This window comes from Pygocentrus nattereri, chromosome 8 (genome assembly GCF_015220715.1).
Source record: "Pygocentrus nattereri isolate fPygNat1 chromosome 8, fPygNat1.pri, whole genome shotgun sequence".
In the NCBI taxonomy this organism is placed as follows: Eukaryota; Metazoa; Chordata; class Actinopteri; order Characiformes; family Serrasalmidae; genus Pygocentrus; species Pygocentrus nattereri.
This window is the reverse complement of record NC_051218.1, coordinates 1,164,831-1,182,976: the sequence shown is the minus strand read 5'-3', so window position 1 is coordinate 1,182,976 and position 18,146 is coordinate 1,164,831. Positions and strand designations below refer to the sequence as shown.

The 18,146-nt window shown below is 42.4% G+C and overlaps 1 protein-coding gene across 1 annotated transcript; it reads right to left on the bottom strand.

Moving 5' to 3' along the window:
• Window positions 1–723: 723 nt before the first annotated feature.
• Window positions 724–16,716, bottom strand: dkk3b (dickkopf WNT signaling pathway inhibitor 3b). The gene is made up of 7 exons (XM_017721033.2): window positions 16,222–16,716; window positions 15,584–15,664; window positions 14,666–14,728; window positions 5,248–5,340; window positions 5,019–5,163; window positions 1,427–1,574; window positions 724–978 (listed from the first exon to the last, which is right to left on the bottom strand). The coding sequence occupies exons 1-7, from the start codon at window positions 16,411–16,413 to the stop codon at window positions 927–929; spliced, it is 774 nt and encodes a 257-aa protein (XP_017576522.2). The 5' UTR covers window positions 16,414–16,716; the 3' UTR covers window positions 724–926.
• Window positions 16,717–18,146: the final 1,430 nt, after the last annotated feature.

Sequence of the window (18,146 nt, the reverse complement as noted above, 5' to 3'; positions counted from 1 at the left end):
TTCTCAAATGACTGTATGCTGCCATCTAGTGTTCATGTAAACACCTTACAATGGAGGTGTCCAATCGTATCCCAAAGGGCCGGCGTGGCTGCAGGTTTTCGGGCCAGCAAAGCGAGAGCTCACATGGTCAGTAGTTTGAAGACTGAAGCCAGATTAGAGTGGAACCAGGTGTGGTCCAGCTTTGCTGAAATGAAAACCACACTGCCCATCTGCAGCTAAGACTGGACACCCCTGCTCTACAAGTACACCTTTAGATATCAGTGACCTAAAATTTGACTTGGGTTGAAACCTTGTGTGGTGTTCGGTTCTGTGGGACCCGTTTTCAGTTATTACCAAAATATAAAATGTGATTTATGATTTCAACCTCTGATTCTTGGCCTTTGCTCATTTTTTGTGAAGAATAATATAAAATAACCCATTTTCAGCGCCTTCACACGGTTCACCCCCTACGCGTTTATAGTGTGCATGGGCAACATGCACAGGCTGCTGACTGGCTACAGCTGCTAAAGGAGAACTCCACACTGGCCACTTGTGATAGTTTAAACATCTGGTATTTTTTACATACATTCTTATGCTGTATTGATTTAGAATAACAAAAAGTCCACCAGACCCCTGAGTAACAAACACACCAACACAAGGTTCATAATTGACACGTAATTTGTGCAGATGCACTTTTTCTTTCACTAAACCCCTATTTAAAAGAAAAAAGGCTTAAAAATCATCTGGAGTTACATAAGAAGCATTTAATCATATCTTGGAGTCTGTATGCTTCCAACATTCATAAATATATCAAACTCCATTACAATGTTATTGAAATTGTAATATTCACATAAAACACTAACAAAAAGAACCTTTTAAAAACTAAATCCCATTAAATGCATTGCGGACAGCCATCGTCTGGCCTTTTACCAGTTACTGGAAACCATTCATTCTCCTCTCCCAGATGAGCTCCTCGGGTTCCCGCACTTGGATTCCTGGCTGTAACATAAAAACACGCAAGTAAAATTTCAGTACATGTTTTATCGTTGCTGTTGCTGTTGGACCAAAACTTGTATTTCCAAAAAAGTGCCTTTAGAAGACGACGGGAAAACGCTCGACATCAAATGGATCTTTTTCTAAGTCCTTCTGAGCCACTGGTGCTGGTCAGTTCAAGACAATTTGACTCTGAGAGCAGCTGCCGTTTTCAAGTAAGGGAATGTGGAAGAACACTTGGTCCAGTAAGGTTTATGTATAGGATACTTTCAGCCACACTTTCTCAAATATGGGCTTGAATTCATGTCAAATAGAAGCAGTTCAACCAAAATGTGATACTGATGAGCAGCCGAGGACACAAACGTCCAGACGCTAACCTACCTAACATCTCGGTACTGACATATAGAATATATTGGCATTAAATATAGGTACAAACATGTTTATGTAGACATACCCCACTGGTTGGCACTGCAGGCCTGTAGCACACGGGCAGTGCTCTCGAGGAGCTTCCTCGTCCCACAGCAGCTCCAGCAGCTGATTTGGTTGCTCACGACAGCCCTGACCCTGCTGAGGCCTCGGCCGACACACTGGGAAGAGCAGAGCTGTTCGCAGGGAAAGGGAACAAGACAAGGGTTCTAATGAGCCTCATGACCTCTCCATTAGAATTAGAGGGAGAAGGAGAGACAGACGGGGAGTGAGATTTAGATCAGGACCAAAGGGTTCCACACTCAGTTTTCATCTAATGACCTAAATCCTACCAGAATGGCTACAAGAATAGAAGAAGGGCCGGGGAGCTGATAATAGCTCAGCACTCTTATTCTGACCCACTGAGACATTTTCACTTGAAAAGAGGGGCAAATCGCAAGAGGCCCCACATTACTTTATTAATATACAATACTACCATAGCGTATTATACGAGTCGACTTTAAAGACTTCTCATACGCTGCTTTAAGAGATTAATCACTTTAGGCTGCAAAGAAGACGGAAAGAAAACGGCGCCTCCATTAGTCCATGGGCTTAATACACACTTCCATACCTTCTGATAGTCAAGACTGTGTAGACAGACTGACCAGCTGTGTGTCAGGTATGTCTCAGGGGATGACACAAAATTTTCTACTATTAATAATAATAAGTTACATTTTTATAGCGCCTTTCACAAACCCAAGGTCGCTTCACATAGCATTATAATAATATTATTATTAAATAATAATAATAATAATAATAATAAATACACAGTGGAGGAGGAAGAAAAATGTGTATTAAAGAGAAAAGTCTTAAAAGAATTAAAATCACAAAAAAACACAGAAATACTGATCGTTGGTACAAAAAGCTGCTTTATGAGAAATTTGGTTCTTTAGCTTAATTTACCTAACCTGCAGTATAAACGCTTGACGAGATCTTAGACTCTGAGCTCTGTTTTAGACTAAATTGTAACTAAATTAGTCACTAAAATAGCTTTTAATCATTTGAGAAATGAGAAAAGTTCAGGCTTTTCTGTCTCGACGCAGAGAAACGTGTTCATGCATTTGTTACAGGCAGAGTTGATCACTGTAATGACCTTCTTACTGGACCTCCTCAGAAAACAGTTCATCCCTAACAACTCGTACAAAACGCAGCAGCGTGAATCCGAACAAGACAGAAACACAGAGATCACAACACTGCCGCTTTAAAAGAGCTGCGCTGGCCGAACGTGTCGGTCAGGGTAGATTTTAAGGTTACGCTGCTAGTTTTTAATGATCTTAAAGCACCGTTCACATCACAGAGTGTCTGTCTGTTCATGTTCCAGCACGAGACCTTATACCTGCAGATACTGACCTTCTGAACACCTTCTGTAAAATACAGAAACCACGGAGAGCCTCGTTCAGTTCCTCTGCTTCTAAACGGTGGAGCTCAGTTCACCTTTTATTAGACGGTCAAGCTCAGTGATCACTTTTAAGAAGCGTCGAAAAACCTGTCTCAACTTAGCGTTTAATTAAACTCTCCGTCTCCTGGTGTTTATCTTTTAATTTAATCTGTGTCATCGTCTTATATGATTCTGAATTATTACTTATAATTTCTTGTTGAGCTTTATCGCCTGTCTGTAAAGCACTTTGAGCTACCACAGGCACAAAAAGTGCTACGTAAATAAAAATTCTTCTTCTTATTACTAAAAATGTTAGATTTTTTTTTTAATCAGTACTTTGGCATCTATGTTTTTCACCTAGGATGTCGTAGCACTAAAAACTATAAACTCGGTTTTTTCATATTACTGAATGCAGTGATGTTGGAAAGATGGAGCTCATCTTAAATCAGCACTTTCACTGTGATGTAATGAGGCGCGGCAGGAGAGTTAAAACAGCAGAAGGAGAAGAGGAGATGGTCGCTGGAGAAAGAAAAGCCGAGAGACTGCAGACGGGGCCAGGGAGTGCGGGGGTGGAGGCTGGAACCTGGAGAGATCTGCAGGTACCTGCGAGTGGCTCTGTGGCCGCAGCTCTGGGCCGAACCGAGAATGAGCTCGATAGCCGCATTCGCTCAGCACAGCGGTCAGGATTTACAGATCTGTCATGGGAAAATACTACAGCCTGCAAATGAAAATGATTTGTGTAGCGCTTAAACGTGGAATGTAGACCTGCAGACTGTTCTTGTTTCTTCCCCAGACAACAATTTTTTTCATTTTAAGGAACGAAAAAAAAACAATAAAAAGACCCGATTGACCAGATTCAATTACTTTTGGGCAGTTTTTGAGTTTTTCTGTGCAAAATAATTCCTGGTATTTTTGGTGAAGGATGAATCAAGTCACAGTATTTTGTACCAAACTATGTTGCACAACTCACCCTTTCAGTTTTATAGCGGTGAAATTATGAAGTCATAAACGAAGCCGTCCAGAAACACATGCATACATTCAGGGGAAGCGCTGCGTTTCATTTAGCAAAAAACATTCACATCGTAACTTTCATATGATTTACTTTCAGCAGTAATTGTGCTCATGTAATATGTAATATATTTTCTAAATATATTTAAATGTAAATATATCAAATCTATTAATCTAATTAGTCTATATCTAATTACCGATATTCTGTCAATTTCCCTAGTTATCCATCCTTCTATCCAGATAGTTTGTTACTTAGTTAGTTACCTAGTAATTAGTTACTTACTTACTTAGTTAGCTAGCTGGTTAGTGGTTAGTTAGTTGGTTACTTAGTTAGCTAAGTAGTTACCTAGTTAGTTAGCTAGTTAATTCATTAGTTACTTAGTTAATTACTCAGCTAGTTAGTTAGTTACTTAGTTAGTTACCTAGTAATTAGTTACTTACTTAGTTAATTAGTTAGCTAGCTGGTTAGTTAGTTGGTTATTTAGTTAGCTAAGTAGCTACCTAGTTAGTTAGTTAGTTAGTTAGTTAGTTAGTTAGTTAGTTAGTTAGTTAGTTGTTTGTTTGTTGATCCTGAAGGAAATCTAGCAGCCTGTAACAGTCGCACAGGGCAGTAATAGTAATAAGGTTGTAAACAATATAACAGGAACAGTAAATATAAAAATTATACAAACAAATAAACAAAAATATCTATAACCTGAGATGAAAGTGGCATTGCAGTAATGACTGTACAGGGAGGAGTCTGTCCGTTGAGCAGCTCTGTGACAGCAACCTGCCACTAAACATGCTCCTCCTGTCCACGATGATGGTCTGCAGGGAGTGGTCATCATCCTCCATAATGCAGCCACCTTGACCACAGAGTCCAGGTCCACACCGAATATGAATATGTCCAACCGCATGTCTGTTCATCTGCCTACCTACCTATTTACCTGCCCATGTCTGTGTTCTTACCTGTCAACCTGTCCCTCTATCTGCCTGTTTATCAATGTCCGTCTACTTGTCTATGTCCATCTGTCTATCAAACATTCTGGTTGTAGGTTCACTGATAATTATAAAGTTACAGACAATCTCAAAAGCACTGTAGCTCAAAGACTCTGCAACATGCTCGCTAACAGCCCAGATGATTTCAGTGCTGCGGTGGTTCTACAGTGAGTTTCTGAATGTTCTGTGAACGGCGCTGGGGTCCAGTACGCGTTACCTCTGTGAAAGGCGCAGCAGTGCTGCGGGCTGCAGTCGCTCTGGGCCTGGCAGATTGTGCCTGACTGTCCTCTGGTTTTGTTCTGTGCACAGAGACCCCACACACACAGCTGCTCTCCGCAACACTCCTCATCCTTCACACACTCCTGCAAGCAGACATGTGGGCGGAGACAGAGCGTAAATTCCATGAGAAACGGGAAGCTGTGTTTCGGATTTGGAAAATCACTCACCGTGCTGGTGGACTTGCAGGGAATGCACTTGGAGCTGCTAATGTTGTACAGACAATAGCTGTCCTGCCCACAGTCTTCATCAATTAGGCACTCCTACAGAGACACAACACACACACTGTAGTCAAACCAGAACTGACGCCTTTGTTCTGGTGCTGCATAACTAATTATCACTTCACATAATGACAGAGGCTGAGAAAAAAAGCCATGGAATTATTGGACATTATTCGTGTGCGTGTACTAGCCTACGCTCCCACGTCAGGAAATTCCAAACTTCCAAAATTCCATTTCTCCACCCAAACGAAACTCTAGAGGGACTCACAATCAGAACAACAGCCCACTGTCATTAACAGAAAAACACTTTACTCCCCCTAAAGAAAACAAGAGCTGCCTCGCTTGGCATCTTGCCATGTCTAGTTCAATTTCACAGTAAAAGCCTTAATTTTACTCTGAAGTGCAGAAAAGTAGAAAAGTATTGGAAACAGTTTAGTGAGCCGTCTCTTCAACCAGTGATAGAAGCTGAATGTCAGAAATTGGCAGAAGCGTATGAGACACTTTAAGGGCAAGCAGTGCGTTCAGAGGGGAAAATGAAGCGGAATGTAGTTTATATGGAATGTAAGTATGGAATAATACCCAGACGATGTATTAGACCCGCTGAAAAAGGGACTGAGCACCCGGAGGCTGCCACGCGTCCTGTAAGGGAAAGCTGCTGTTTGAGTAAGACCACTGGTCATTTTTGATATGAAAATGAATAGTTGCTTACACAGATGTTCCATGTGCAGTGTGAATTGTTAGGATTCAGGTACCTGAGACGATACTATGCTATGAAAAATCCAGTCACTCACTGCCTGAGGAAATGCATAGGACAGGAACAGAGGGTTGAAGAGTAGTATGCACTGTGGACCACTTCTCAAAATCTAGTTTTCACCCCTCCTCCCACTTCCAAAGTTAGCTAGAGGTTCAGTGGAAACTGATATACACTCACTCACTTTATTAGGTACTTGCTAGTAAAAGGCTGGACCCCCTTTTCCCTTCAGAACTGTCTTAATTCTTCATGTCAGACTTTCAACAAGGTGTTGGAAACGTTCCTCAGAGATTCTGGTTGGTGATTTGAGTTCCTGTTGTCTTTCTATCATCTGGAACCAGTCTGCCCATTCTCCTCTGACCTCTCACATCAACAAGGCGTTTTCGTCCACACAACTGACCGCTCACTGGACATTTCCTCTTTTTCGGACCGTTCTCTGTAAACCCTAAAGATGGTTGTGTGTGAAAATCCCAGCAGATCAGCAGTTTCTGAAATACTCAGACCAGCCTGTCTGGCACCAACAACCACGCCACGTTCAAAGCCCCTTAAATCCCCTTTCTCCCCCGTTCTGATGCTCGGTCTGCACTTCAGCAAGTCGTCTTGACCACCTCTACATGCCTCAATGCAGTGAGCTGCGGCCGTGTGATTGGCTGATTAGCTATTTGTGTTAACAAGCAACTGAACAAGTGTACCTAATAAAGTGGCCTTTTGCTGCACTGCACCAAAGTTCTCATAGGAAAGTCTGTCCACTTCACAAACATCTGGACAATGCCCCTGTGGAAGTCATTTCCAGGCATACAAGACCAGGATCCTGTCACGATTGGCCCCTCCCAGTCCTGTCCATGTGTTCATGTTTTGGTTTAGGCCATGTGCGTTTGTTTTGGTTTAGCCCCCTCGTTTCATGACTCCGCCCCTGATTGTCTCCACCTGTTTTCCACCTGTCCCTCGTTTTCCATGTGTATTGAAGCCCTGTGTTTGCCGCTGGTCTTTGTCTGAATCTCTGTCTGTGTTGTTGGTGTTATATGCTGTGTTGGTTGTACTGGTGTTGTTTGTTTGATTCTGGTTCATGTCATGTCTGCTCCCTGATCTATCCGTGTTGGCTCATTGACCCTGGACCATTTTGACCGTGACCGTGGATTTGCCCATGATAAAAGTCGCTTATCTCAGCACGTGCGTCCGCCTCCTCGCTCCCCGTCACAGATCCAATCGCTCTGACTGGGAAGAGACCCATAAACCGCAAACTGAAAGCCACGTTAACATTTCAAATATTTGAAATCACAGGTAAAAATCTGGCACAAACAGCATAAACAGTTTGGCTATAATAACTTATCAAAATGATTTTTTCTTCCACCTGTTCTACTGCGGATGTGCATATCTCAACAACAAGGGGGAGTTTTTCCTGCTTGTGACTTTACCAGCAAGCTGACTGGCAGCTTTTTTTACTGAAAGGTAAGACTTTCCACATAAACAGACGGCATGTTGAGTGTTATGAGCTTTCCCATTCACATTAAAACAAGTGATCTGTCTACCCCTTCATAATGTCTCAGGACACACCCATTTCCACGGTTATTATTAGGAACGCACCAATATAGGAAATGTCATCATCTGCCACTTTATATGCACATATCCGTAACAACAGTCATAAACATTGGTCAAATGTAGAAACTGGGATCCACCCTAGATATGAGAAATGACACCTGTGTGTGTGTGTGTGTGTGTGTGTGTGTGTGTGTGTGTGTGTGTGTGTGTGTTGGGTTAAAAAAAGCAATAAAATGTATAAAGTGCAGACATTTTAGCATAATAGTCCAGCATCAGCCACGCATTCTGTTCTTCTAAAGTACAATAATAATAAGCCACTGGTGTGGCAACAGTGCATAATGCAGATAGGGGCCACCAACCTGAGCTAATGTTCACATCGACCTTGAGAATGGTGAAAAAATGTGATCTCAGTGATTTAGACCGCGGCATAATTCTTGGTGCCAGGCTGGTTTGTGTATTTCTATAACTGCTGATCTCCTGAGATTTTCAAGCACCATTGTGTCTAAAGTTACAATTATGCAATAAATAAAACATTGAGCGAGCATCTGTTCTGCCCACAGACACACCTTGATAATGAGAGAGATCAACAGAGACTGGCCGGACAGTCGTGCTGACAGAAAGGCTACAGTCACACAGATAACCACTCTGAGCAGATAAGCACCTCAGGAAGCACAGCACGTCAGACTTTTGGGTGGATGGGCTACAACAGCAGAAGAACATGTCAGGTTCTACTTCGGTCAACTAAGAACGAAAAGCTGAGGCTACAGTGGGCACAGACTCCCAAAAAAACTGGACAGTTAAAGACTGGAAAAATGTAGCCTGGTCTAATAATCTTGATTTCTGCTGAGGCAGATGGTAGGCTCAAAATTTGGCACCAACAGCAAGAATCCATGGACCCAACCTGCTTAGTGTCAACAGTCCAGGCTGGTGGAGGTGGTGTAATGGTGTGGGGAATGTTTTTTTGCCACACTTTGGGCTTGTTAATAGCAGGCCATCACCACTTGAATCCCACAGCCTATTGAAGAATTGTTGCTGACCATGTCCGTGCTTACGTCCACAATTTATCTTCTAATGGTTACTTACAGCTTGATGATGTACCATGTTACAAAGCAAAAGTCATCGCAAACTAGTGTCGTGAACATAATGAGTTCAGCTGCCTTCCCAGTCACTGCATCTGAATCCAGTAGAATACCTTTGGGATGTGGTAGAACAGGAGAATCTCAAAGGAATGTTTCCAATATCTTGAGGAAACCATGCCACAAAGAACGGAAGCTGTTTTGAGAGGCCCCAATCGCTAGAAGTACTATACCATTATCATAGCACTCCTAATAAAATGCTCTGTTTGAAATATTGATCAAATTGACACACATGTAAAGTGCAAATATTCCCTAGGCAATTACACTATATTTCCAAACGTTTTCACTCACTCACCCAAATCACTGAATCCAGGTGTTCCAATCACTTCCCTGGCCACAGGTGTATAAAGCCAAGCCCCTAGGCCTGCAGACTGCTTCTACAGACATTAGTGAAAGAATGGGTCGCTCTCAGGAGCTCAGTGAATTCCAGCGTGGTGCCGTGATCGGACGCCACCTGTGCAGCAAGTCCAGTCGTGAAATTTCCTCACTACTAAATATTCCACAGTCCACTGTCAGTGGGATTATAACAAAGTGGAAGCGATTGGGAACGACAGCAGCTCAGCCACGAAGTGGTCGGCCACGTAAAATGACAGAGCGGTCAGCGGATGCTGAGGGGCATAGTGCGCAGAGGTCACCGACTTTCTGCAGAGTCCATCACTACAGACCTCCAAACTTCATGTGGCCTTCAGATCAGCTCAAGAACAGCGTAGAGAGCTTCATGGAATGGGTTTCCATGGCTGAGCAGCCGCATCCAAGCCTTTGAGCATTCCTAGTTATCATACACCCATTTCCATGCTTTCATTCTACCCTTTTTCCATGGTTATGCAACACCCATGTCCATGGTTTACCCCAAATTGACATCCAACCCTAATTTAACATGGAAATATCTGAATATTAGAGTCAGGTGGGTCAGATTACTGTAACTAAATACTAATCTCTTCATGAGGATCCAGGCTTGAGCATTTCCCCAAGCCAACACAACTGATTCAGCTCCTCAGTTTACTAAGTCAAACCAGGTGTGCCGAAACAGTCTAGTCACTGTTTTCCACAGCCGCATGAGAGCTCCACCAATCTCATCTAAATAATACCCCAATACGCAGTTGTTGGTAGTCTGAAAGAGTTCCCTTTGTACTGTTTCAGCTGCGTGCCGAGCTTATCAGATCTACCAGAATCACTTCAGCATTTCCTAAGCCAGAACGTGCTGGAATATAATGACACGCCGTGTATATAGTTTATATACCGTGGTTTGTGAGCTGTTACAGGGAGGTACCATGCCACCACACAGCTGAGATCAAAGCTGCCTCTACAGTTGCAGAGTCTAGACTGGTGTGGGAGGCTTTTCCAAATGAGTCACTTGAAGAAAAACTGCAGACTGGCAAATGTTTCCTACACATCCCGACCCCATTAACCACAGCCCTGTTAACAGAGCGAACAAAACAGCAACTACAAAACTCAGCTACGACTTTCAGTTTAGTTTGTTTTAAAGGTTCAGAATTAAAGAGTGAGTCAATCGACTCTTCAAGACCGTAGGAATTTACACCAGCGCATTGTAGTTTACTGTAGTGTAGTTTACTGTATTGTATTGTAGTTTACTGTAGTGTAGTTTACTGTAGTGTAGTTTACTGTATTGTATTGTAGTTTACTGTACTGTAGTTTACTGTACTGTAGTTTACTGTAGTGTAGTTTACTGTATTGTAGTGTAGTTTACTGTATTGTAGTTTACTGTACTGTAGTTTACTGTACTGTAGTTTACTGTAGTGTAGTGTAGTTTACTGTACTGTAGTTTACTGTAGTGTAGTTTACTGTATTGTGTTGTATGGTACAGAGTTCTGTGTTCAGCTCTGCTCCTTCTCTCTCTGTATCAGTGACTGTGTTTCTATCAGTATCTGAGCTCAGGACCGTCTTCCTCTCTAACCTACTGGTCACTAGCAGAGAGACTTTCTCTAGACAGACGAAGCTCTTCCTGTAAGTCGCTCTGGATCAGAGCGTCTGCTAAATGCTGTAAATGCAAATTCCACCAATTTCTACATGATCAAATCCTTAAGATGTAGACAAAGTCACTCGGAGCGTTCTGATGCTCTGTTCTAGTAAAAATGTAGAATCATGATTGTTCTGAAGGGTTTGATGCCTCTTAAAGTTACCTTAGATAAAGCTATTACACAACGCTTACTTACGTCATGAATGTTTTTATGATAGTTCTGAAAGGTTTTGTCCTAAAACATATTTTTAAAGAAGAAATCATACATGGTGGACGGGTACATGCAGGGCACCGTATGGCGTGATGAGTGTGTTTACACGCGCTTCATGATCCAATAACTGCGGATTTTGGTTTTGTCAGTAATCCTATCCAGGCGTTTATATGCACTTGAGCAATCAGATACAGTCTGCGTGATTCAACAATCATCGGATTTCGGCGTTGCACCCAGCCAATAAACTCACAGAACACATACATCATCTAGAAGAAGAAGAATATTTAAATCCTTCAATTCGTCAGGCATGTAGTTGGTTTCAGCTCCAAAACTGTTTTGCTGCCGTCTGATAGCAACACTGCTTGCTTATCTCTGGTTCTGCTGTATGTTCAGCACATGAGAAATCCGAAAGAAATCAGAGTAAGCGTTCACATGTACTGAGAAACCTGAGGACTGAGCTAAAATCCAGCCTCGCTATCAGATTTCTTTATCAGATTTCTAGATGGGATTATGGTGTTTACGTGTCCATTTGAATAATTGAATAACTCCAGAAATTATTGAGGGCATGTAAACACACTCAGTGTATTTTTTTTTTTCAGATTTTTACCAAAAACAACATTAGATATAAAAACTCAGAGAACGTGTAGGTCCATTGGTCATTCTGGACATTAAATAAAATGATATTTGCATTGAAGACGTCATTACACCTGGTTCTTACCAGCACCACTGTAAAGAATTCTGAGTTGGTAAGTTTCCATGAGGCATTTCACGCCCAACGACCATCTGAACAACTGTTTACAAATCAATAATTGAATGACAGGAATTGTATTAAAAAATAATCAGTGGAATTGCCCTTTAATTTACAGTGAATGTTCAGGGAGAAACCAGTGATCCTGTGAGAAAGACTCTAAATTTACCTCCTCCAACATTTAACCCACTCACTGATTCCCATTCCATGAAGCAACAGTGGAAAAGGAAAAGCAAGCATGGATGAATATAATGACTTCAATAACATACTAAGGAGTTCTTTGTAATGCGATGCTAGCAGATCCTCAGAGAATGGCATCACGGCAGGGCTATTAGTGCCACGAGTCCTAACCACACTCATTCAGCCTGAGTTTTCCATGCATTCCTTCCAGTCTATCTAATCCCGCCACGCTCTGTCCCGCTGCCAGCGGACACACCACAACACGGCCGAAAGCGCTAACGGCACTGCCAGCTGTGGAATAAAACCATTCTGCTCCTGCGCTCACTGGCAGCGTATGGCATCACATTACTGCTTCCTTCACTGTGCCGCACTTCACAGCACACGACCCAGATGGCTGGGAACTCTCAGTCCATATACCTGCTGCATAGCTGATTCTGCATGAAGTGGTTCAAAAGTGTCAGAACATGCAAGAACAATTAGAACAACTCGATCCTGGAGCCGTGGCAGTAACATTCCTCCTGTCGTCTCAGGAATACACGCCCCAGCCTAATAAACCTCCTTAGAGTTTACAAGCAGAGACACGGCCCTCGGTAGGAGACGTATGTAGGGGTAAACGTTGAATCATGCAGCATGTGACTCATGCTTGGAAAGCGTTTGGGTGTTGACAGCAGAGACCAAAAAGGCCAGACATCTACCATCTGCCCTTCAGCTCCTCAGTCCAGAGGTCTGCAGCCTCTCGCAGCGCGTACAGAGTTTTATGAGCTTGTATTAGCAGCTTAGTGAATGTCCATTCCTATATTCAGACGCATAGCTCAAAACACTTACTTCAGCTCCCCTTACGGAAAGTGAGTGACCACAGCATTTCGCCCCTGTCGGAACAAAACCTTAGACTGTAAGAGTAACGTTGCAGAAGAGTGACAGCAAGTGCTCAACTTTAAAGCACCCCTCAGTCATGGAGCACTGAATTTACTGTGTACCATTCACCGCCCAGGCCGTGCGATCACTAAGCAGCAAAACTGCCCGTTATAAATTCATCAACACACTTACAGATCGGTCCAGTCACAGGGAAGTTATAAGCAGTGTTTACATTGTGTGTAAATTACATGAAGGATGGATAAAAAGAAACGGCCCAAAATTACTCTGATAAAATTCTGGTTCCATTGACTTACATTACATAAAGCAAGCCTTTTCCTTCTCCTGTAAAGTTACCATATTGGAGATACAAGGTTTTCTTCCCACAACAGTGATATATATATATATATATATATATATATATATATATATATATATATATATATATATATATATATATATATATATATATATATATATATGATTAAGGCATGCATACGCACATACATACATACATGCATATATATATATGTATATATATATAATCACTGCTGTGAACAAAATGTTGTATTTCCAAAATGATAACTTTTTACAGGAGACTGAAAAAGCTTGCTTTATGTAATGTAAGTCAATGGAACCAGAATTTTATCAGAGTAATTTTGGGCCGTTTCTTTTGGTCTTTTCATCATAAAATTTCCAGACAACGTAAAAGACAACAGGCATTTTCCAATTATGTCAAAAACTGGAAAACGACAAAAATGGAGAGACAAGGTAAATTATATATATACATACATATAGAAATATATATATATGTGTGTGTGTGTGTGTGTGTGTGTGTGTGTGTGTGTGTGTGTGTATAATAATAATAATAATAAATTACATTTATATAGCGCCTTTCACAAACCCAAGGTCGCTTCACATAGCAAAAAAAAAAAAACACTATACAGAGGAGGAGGAGGAAAAATGTGAAACGTCTTTAAGTCAGATTTAAAAGAAGAAAGAGAAGAGCCTCCCTGAGGGATTGAGGAAGAGAATTCCAGAGTTTGGTGGCCGTGGCAATAAAGGACCTCCATCCCAAGGTGGAGAGTCTGGTGCTGGGACAGCAAGTAGGTTATTGCTAGAAGACCTGAGAGAGCGAGAGCGAGTGTAAGAGGTCAGCAGTTCTCTGAGGGAGGGGGGAGCAGGTTATGTAAAGCTTTAAAAGTGAGAAGTAAGATTTTAATCTTTATTCGGGACGAGACCGGCAGCCGGTGTAGCTGGGAGAGAACGGGGGTGATATGAGCTGAACGCTGAGTGTGGGTGAGAACTCCAGCTGCAGAGCTCTGAATGTCCTGTAGCTTTTGGATGGACTTTACAGGGAGACCAACAAAGAGGGAGTTACAGTAGTCAATGCGGGACATGATGAAGGCCTGAACCAGAGTTTTGGCATCTTTATCAGACAGGAATGGTCGGAGATGAGCAATGTTACGTAAATGAAAGAATGCAGTCTTGGTGAGGAATTTGATGTGCAGATCAAAATTGAGTGATGAGTCGAGTAAAACACCAAGATTTCTAACGACAGGGGCAGGCTTAACGAGCAGGCCATCAATACTAACTGAAAAATTGGATGACTTATATATATATATATATATATATATATATATATATATATATATATATATACACAAACAATTAATAACTCAGAACAGCCTGTTTAATAAAAAGGGTTAAAGAGAGGTTGGAAAATTTCCATTGAACTGAACCTTTAAAACGCTACACTCTATAAACTTAAATTGATGACCGTTTTACAGTCCAGTGACTCCCATCTGTTAATATTGATCTCATAATATTAATTAACAGCATCAAATAACATCAAAACGTTAAAAACATCCCATTTCCTGAAAATGCAGAACAAATCCAGATGTTTCTTCGTGGCTGAGGAGCTGTGACTGGGATTGCACTGTGTTGGTTTCAGATGTGAATATGTACTCACATGGTCCACCTCGTTCCAGCGCCCGTCCTGAAAGAGGGTTTTGAAGGTCTGACCGTCTGTTTCCTTGAGTGGACAAAACCAGGTGCGATCAGCAAAGAAACCAAAGCAGCTACACTAATAACTTACAGATGCCCGTTATGGGCTGGACCGGTCTGACGGACGTCTATTGAGCCCCAAGCTAAATTACCCTGGAGTTCATCTGTGCACAGGGAACCGTTACTGTGTTTTAACAGCTTATGGCAGATTTAGCAGCCCTACACAGACACTCATAAACGTGGAGGAAAAGTCTAATCTAAAACGTTAAAGGGGAAGTCCACTGATTTTTTCAAATTCTGCCTGATTCAGTCGTCGAGATGGGAACAAAGTCATTCCGAGTGGTTTGACGTGAAATGGCTCATTGTAGAGAAATTGTCCCCTGTGATTTCCTCACAGTGGCGGTGATGGGAACCAGGGGTCACAATGTCCACAACACAGTCATTTCATTCACTATCCAAAATCACCAGTGAGCCAATATGAGTCCTCTAAGTTTTTATATGTGATGATTACGGCAAAAAAGTGGTCCTATTAAAAAAAAATCCATGGCCAAAAGCTTCTCAAGAATCTTGTATAACCATGTTTCCGGCAGCGGATCCGTAACATGATCATCATCGTTATGTAACAACTGTTTGTGATTTAGCTGTCAGAGGCAGACGTCTGGTTCCAATCACCACCACTGTAAACAATTCTGGACTGGAATCGTTTCTCTGTGATGGATCATTATGAATCAAGCCGCTCTGAAAGGCGATGTACATCAATGCACATCTTAACCGTTTAATTATGCAATTAAATGTAAATTTTAAACATGGGTGGAATTCCCCTTCACGTAAGCAGTCCTTATAGATAAGACAGCAGTATCAGTGTGTAAGTGTGAAAGCTCACCTGGACTCCTGTTGCGTTCTGGTTCTGGTAGCTGGGCGGCAGACTGTAACCATACAAATCCCTGGACGTCTCATTGTCCATCTGAGACCATGGGGTGACCAGAGAGGAGAAAGCAGCAGTTCAGCTGAAGGTGCTACGTTTATTTTGTAAACTGATATAAACCAAGTAGAGCTCCACTTCCCGATATTATAAAAAATCGAAAATCATTAAGAATATACTACACATACCAAACACTGAGACACTGAGACACTGAGACACACTCCCCGTGACCGGGATGGGAACCAATACTTTTTTTCTGACCGCTTTAATGACCATTAAAGAGAATCTAACTGTATATTTTCATTCTTAGAGCTCAAATGAGATGCCCTTCTGAAAAAGGACCATTGCAATCCATTAGAATGAATGACTTTGACTGCTTTCTAATGGGAACTGATTTCCAACAAAGACCACTAGGGTCCTGTAGAACACCTTTACAGAACCTGTTAAAGCATTAGGACCCTTTACATTGTGATTTCAGCCCATTAAAAAGGCCAAAACGCACTGCAAAACTATTAGAAACCAGCAGAAACTCTCAATGGTTACTGTGGCTTTTTCCAGCAGGGTCCTTTGAGCTGCTGTGCTGGTGCTCCCCTTCCTACCTGATGAACAGCCTCCTCCAGTTTGTGCTGCGTGTCCTCCATCAGCTGCTCCACTTCTTTCAGCATGTCGTTTAAGGAGATCTGACCCCGGGCCACGCTGACCCCCCGCCCCAGAGGGTCAGCCTCGGCCACCAAGCCAAGCCAGAGCGTCAGGAAGGCGAAGAGCAGGCTGCGCTTACCGAGCCTCTCCATGCTGCCCTGCCTCACAGACCCAGCCTGCGCTCGTTTATCTGGAAACTGACGAAGGAGGGAAAAAAAGACTTTTGGCTTCACCGTTAGGTCGGAACGGCCACGCCGTTAAAGAGACAGAGCACAATTCCAGACTCGGGAACTGAATCCAGAGCCCTGCAGTCCCGAATGTCCAGCACTGCTCAGTTAGTCAGTCAGTTTCTACTCGCTTTATATCACTGCCTCTGAATGTGGTCTCAGTTTTATTATCGTCATCTATTCATATTCCATAGCCGTTCATCCGCCACAGGATAAGAATCTGAGCTCTGGTCAAACTGATCATAAGAACAACTCGAACCCACAGATCGTCTTTATTAAGCCGGCACGTCTCCTTTGTGTCCAGTAGATGGCGCCAGTGTACAAGTTCGCTTAGAGTTCAGCTCCTCTCTGCAGGAGAGCCGCTTAAAGGGGAACTCCACCGACTTTTCAGAGTTTCAGCATCATTAGTTCAGCTGTCGAGATGTAAACCAAATGTTATGTTTATGAGATTTGAACTGGATTAATGAAATATACGGTCAGCCCGCTCTTACACTCATGGAGCCCCTATATGGGGACTTTACCTTGCTTACTGAGAACGGCCCACCGCCCATGCAGTATCCGGTCAGCAGACTCCCTGTAATCAGAGACTGACCAAGCAGCAGAGAGTGACTGACACATTGTGCAGCAACACCCTCCTAGCACTGTATTACTGTGTGTTTGGTGTAGACCGAGTTAGTATGTGGCATTGGACACTACTAAATTGATGGGGGGGTGGTGGGGGGGGTGGTTGGGGGGGGTTAATTAATGAGTGGATTGCATTTTAAATGAATAAAGATGTAAAAGTGTGCAGCAACAGCTGGACTGCACTCTGTAAATGTCCACTTACACAGTGGACCTATAAGGTAAGTGGCGCTCATAAAGCATACAGTGAGTGGACAAACACTGTAGGTGTTTCTAGTAAAGTGGACGGCAGCTTTTGTTCATGGAGGATGAAGTCTAAGTGTGTGTTGTCACTCCATAAGCTCGTCCTTTCTCAGAAGGAAGTGTTTCTGGAACCTGAAGCTCTTCTGTGACAGCTGGTGGGCAGCAACAAAACCCGAGCTGGTAGAGGGCTCCCCCTTGTTTGTGTGTGAGCTTCCTACTGTACTGCATGGCAAACTACAGACTCACTACATTTCATTTTTAATCCAGTGCACTTCATCTTTTCTGCCCTTTAACTTCTGTTTATTCTGGTTTATACTGTTTATACCTTTTATTAACTAGTAACATTTACTCATGTACACAAGTGCAGTTCTGATGGACTTGTACTTTTCTGACCCCTTTCAAATAACAAAGCTTCAGCTCATGCTTCAAAGGGAACGCCTCTGATTTTTCCAAATGTCTGCGTGATTCGATCATTGAGATGTAAACTGTGTCACTCCGAGTGGTTTGACGTGAAGGGATGTATTGTAGAGAAACTTACTGACCTGTTTCTTTCCAGGGATGGTGACGGGAACCAGGGGTGGTGCTGTCTACAACACCAATATAGCCGTTTTATTTACTCTCCAGAACTCTCCTGAGGTTTCCTTTGTGTTGCTGACCGCAGAGAAACTGAAGTAAATCTGAAAAAATTGTTTTATTTGGGGACTATTTTGCCATACGGTGCCCTGCATGTACATTTAAAACCGTCTCAGGCATAAAACAATGCATTTGTACCCATTTTTACAATAACACTCTGG

Coding starts and splice junctions, on each gene's coding strand:
- dkk3b (XM_017721033.2), bottom strand. CDS start 16,413: ATGGAGAGGCTCGGTAAGCGCAGCCTGCTCTTCGCCTTCCTGACGCTC. Junction 14,729..15,583: donor AGAACGCAACAGGAGTCCAG/GTGAGCTTTCAC, acceptor TGTCCACTCAAG/GAAACAGACGGTCAGACCTT. Junction 1,575..5,018: donor CTGCTGCGCCTTTCACAGAG/GTAACGCGTACT, acceptor CCCTGCGAACAG/CTCTGCTCTTCCCAGTGTGT.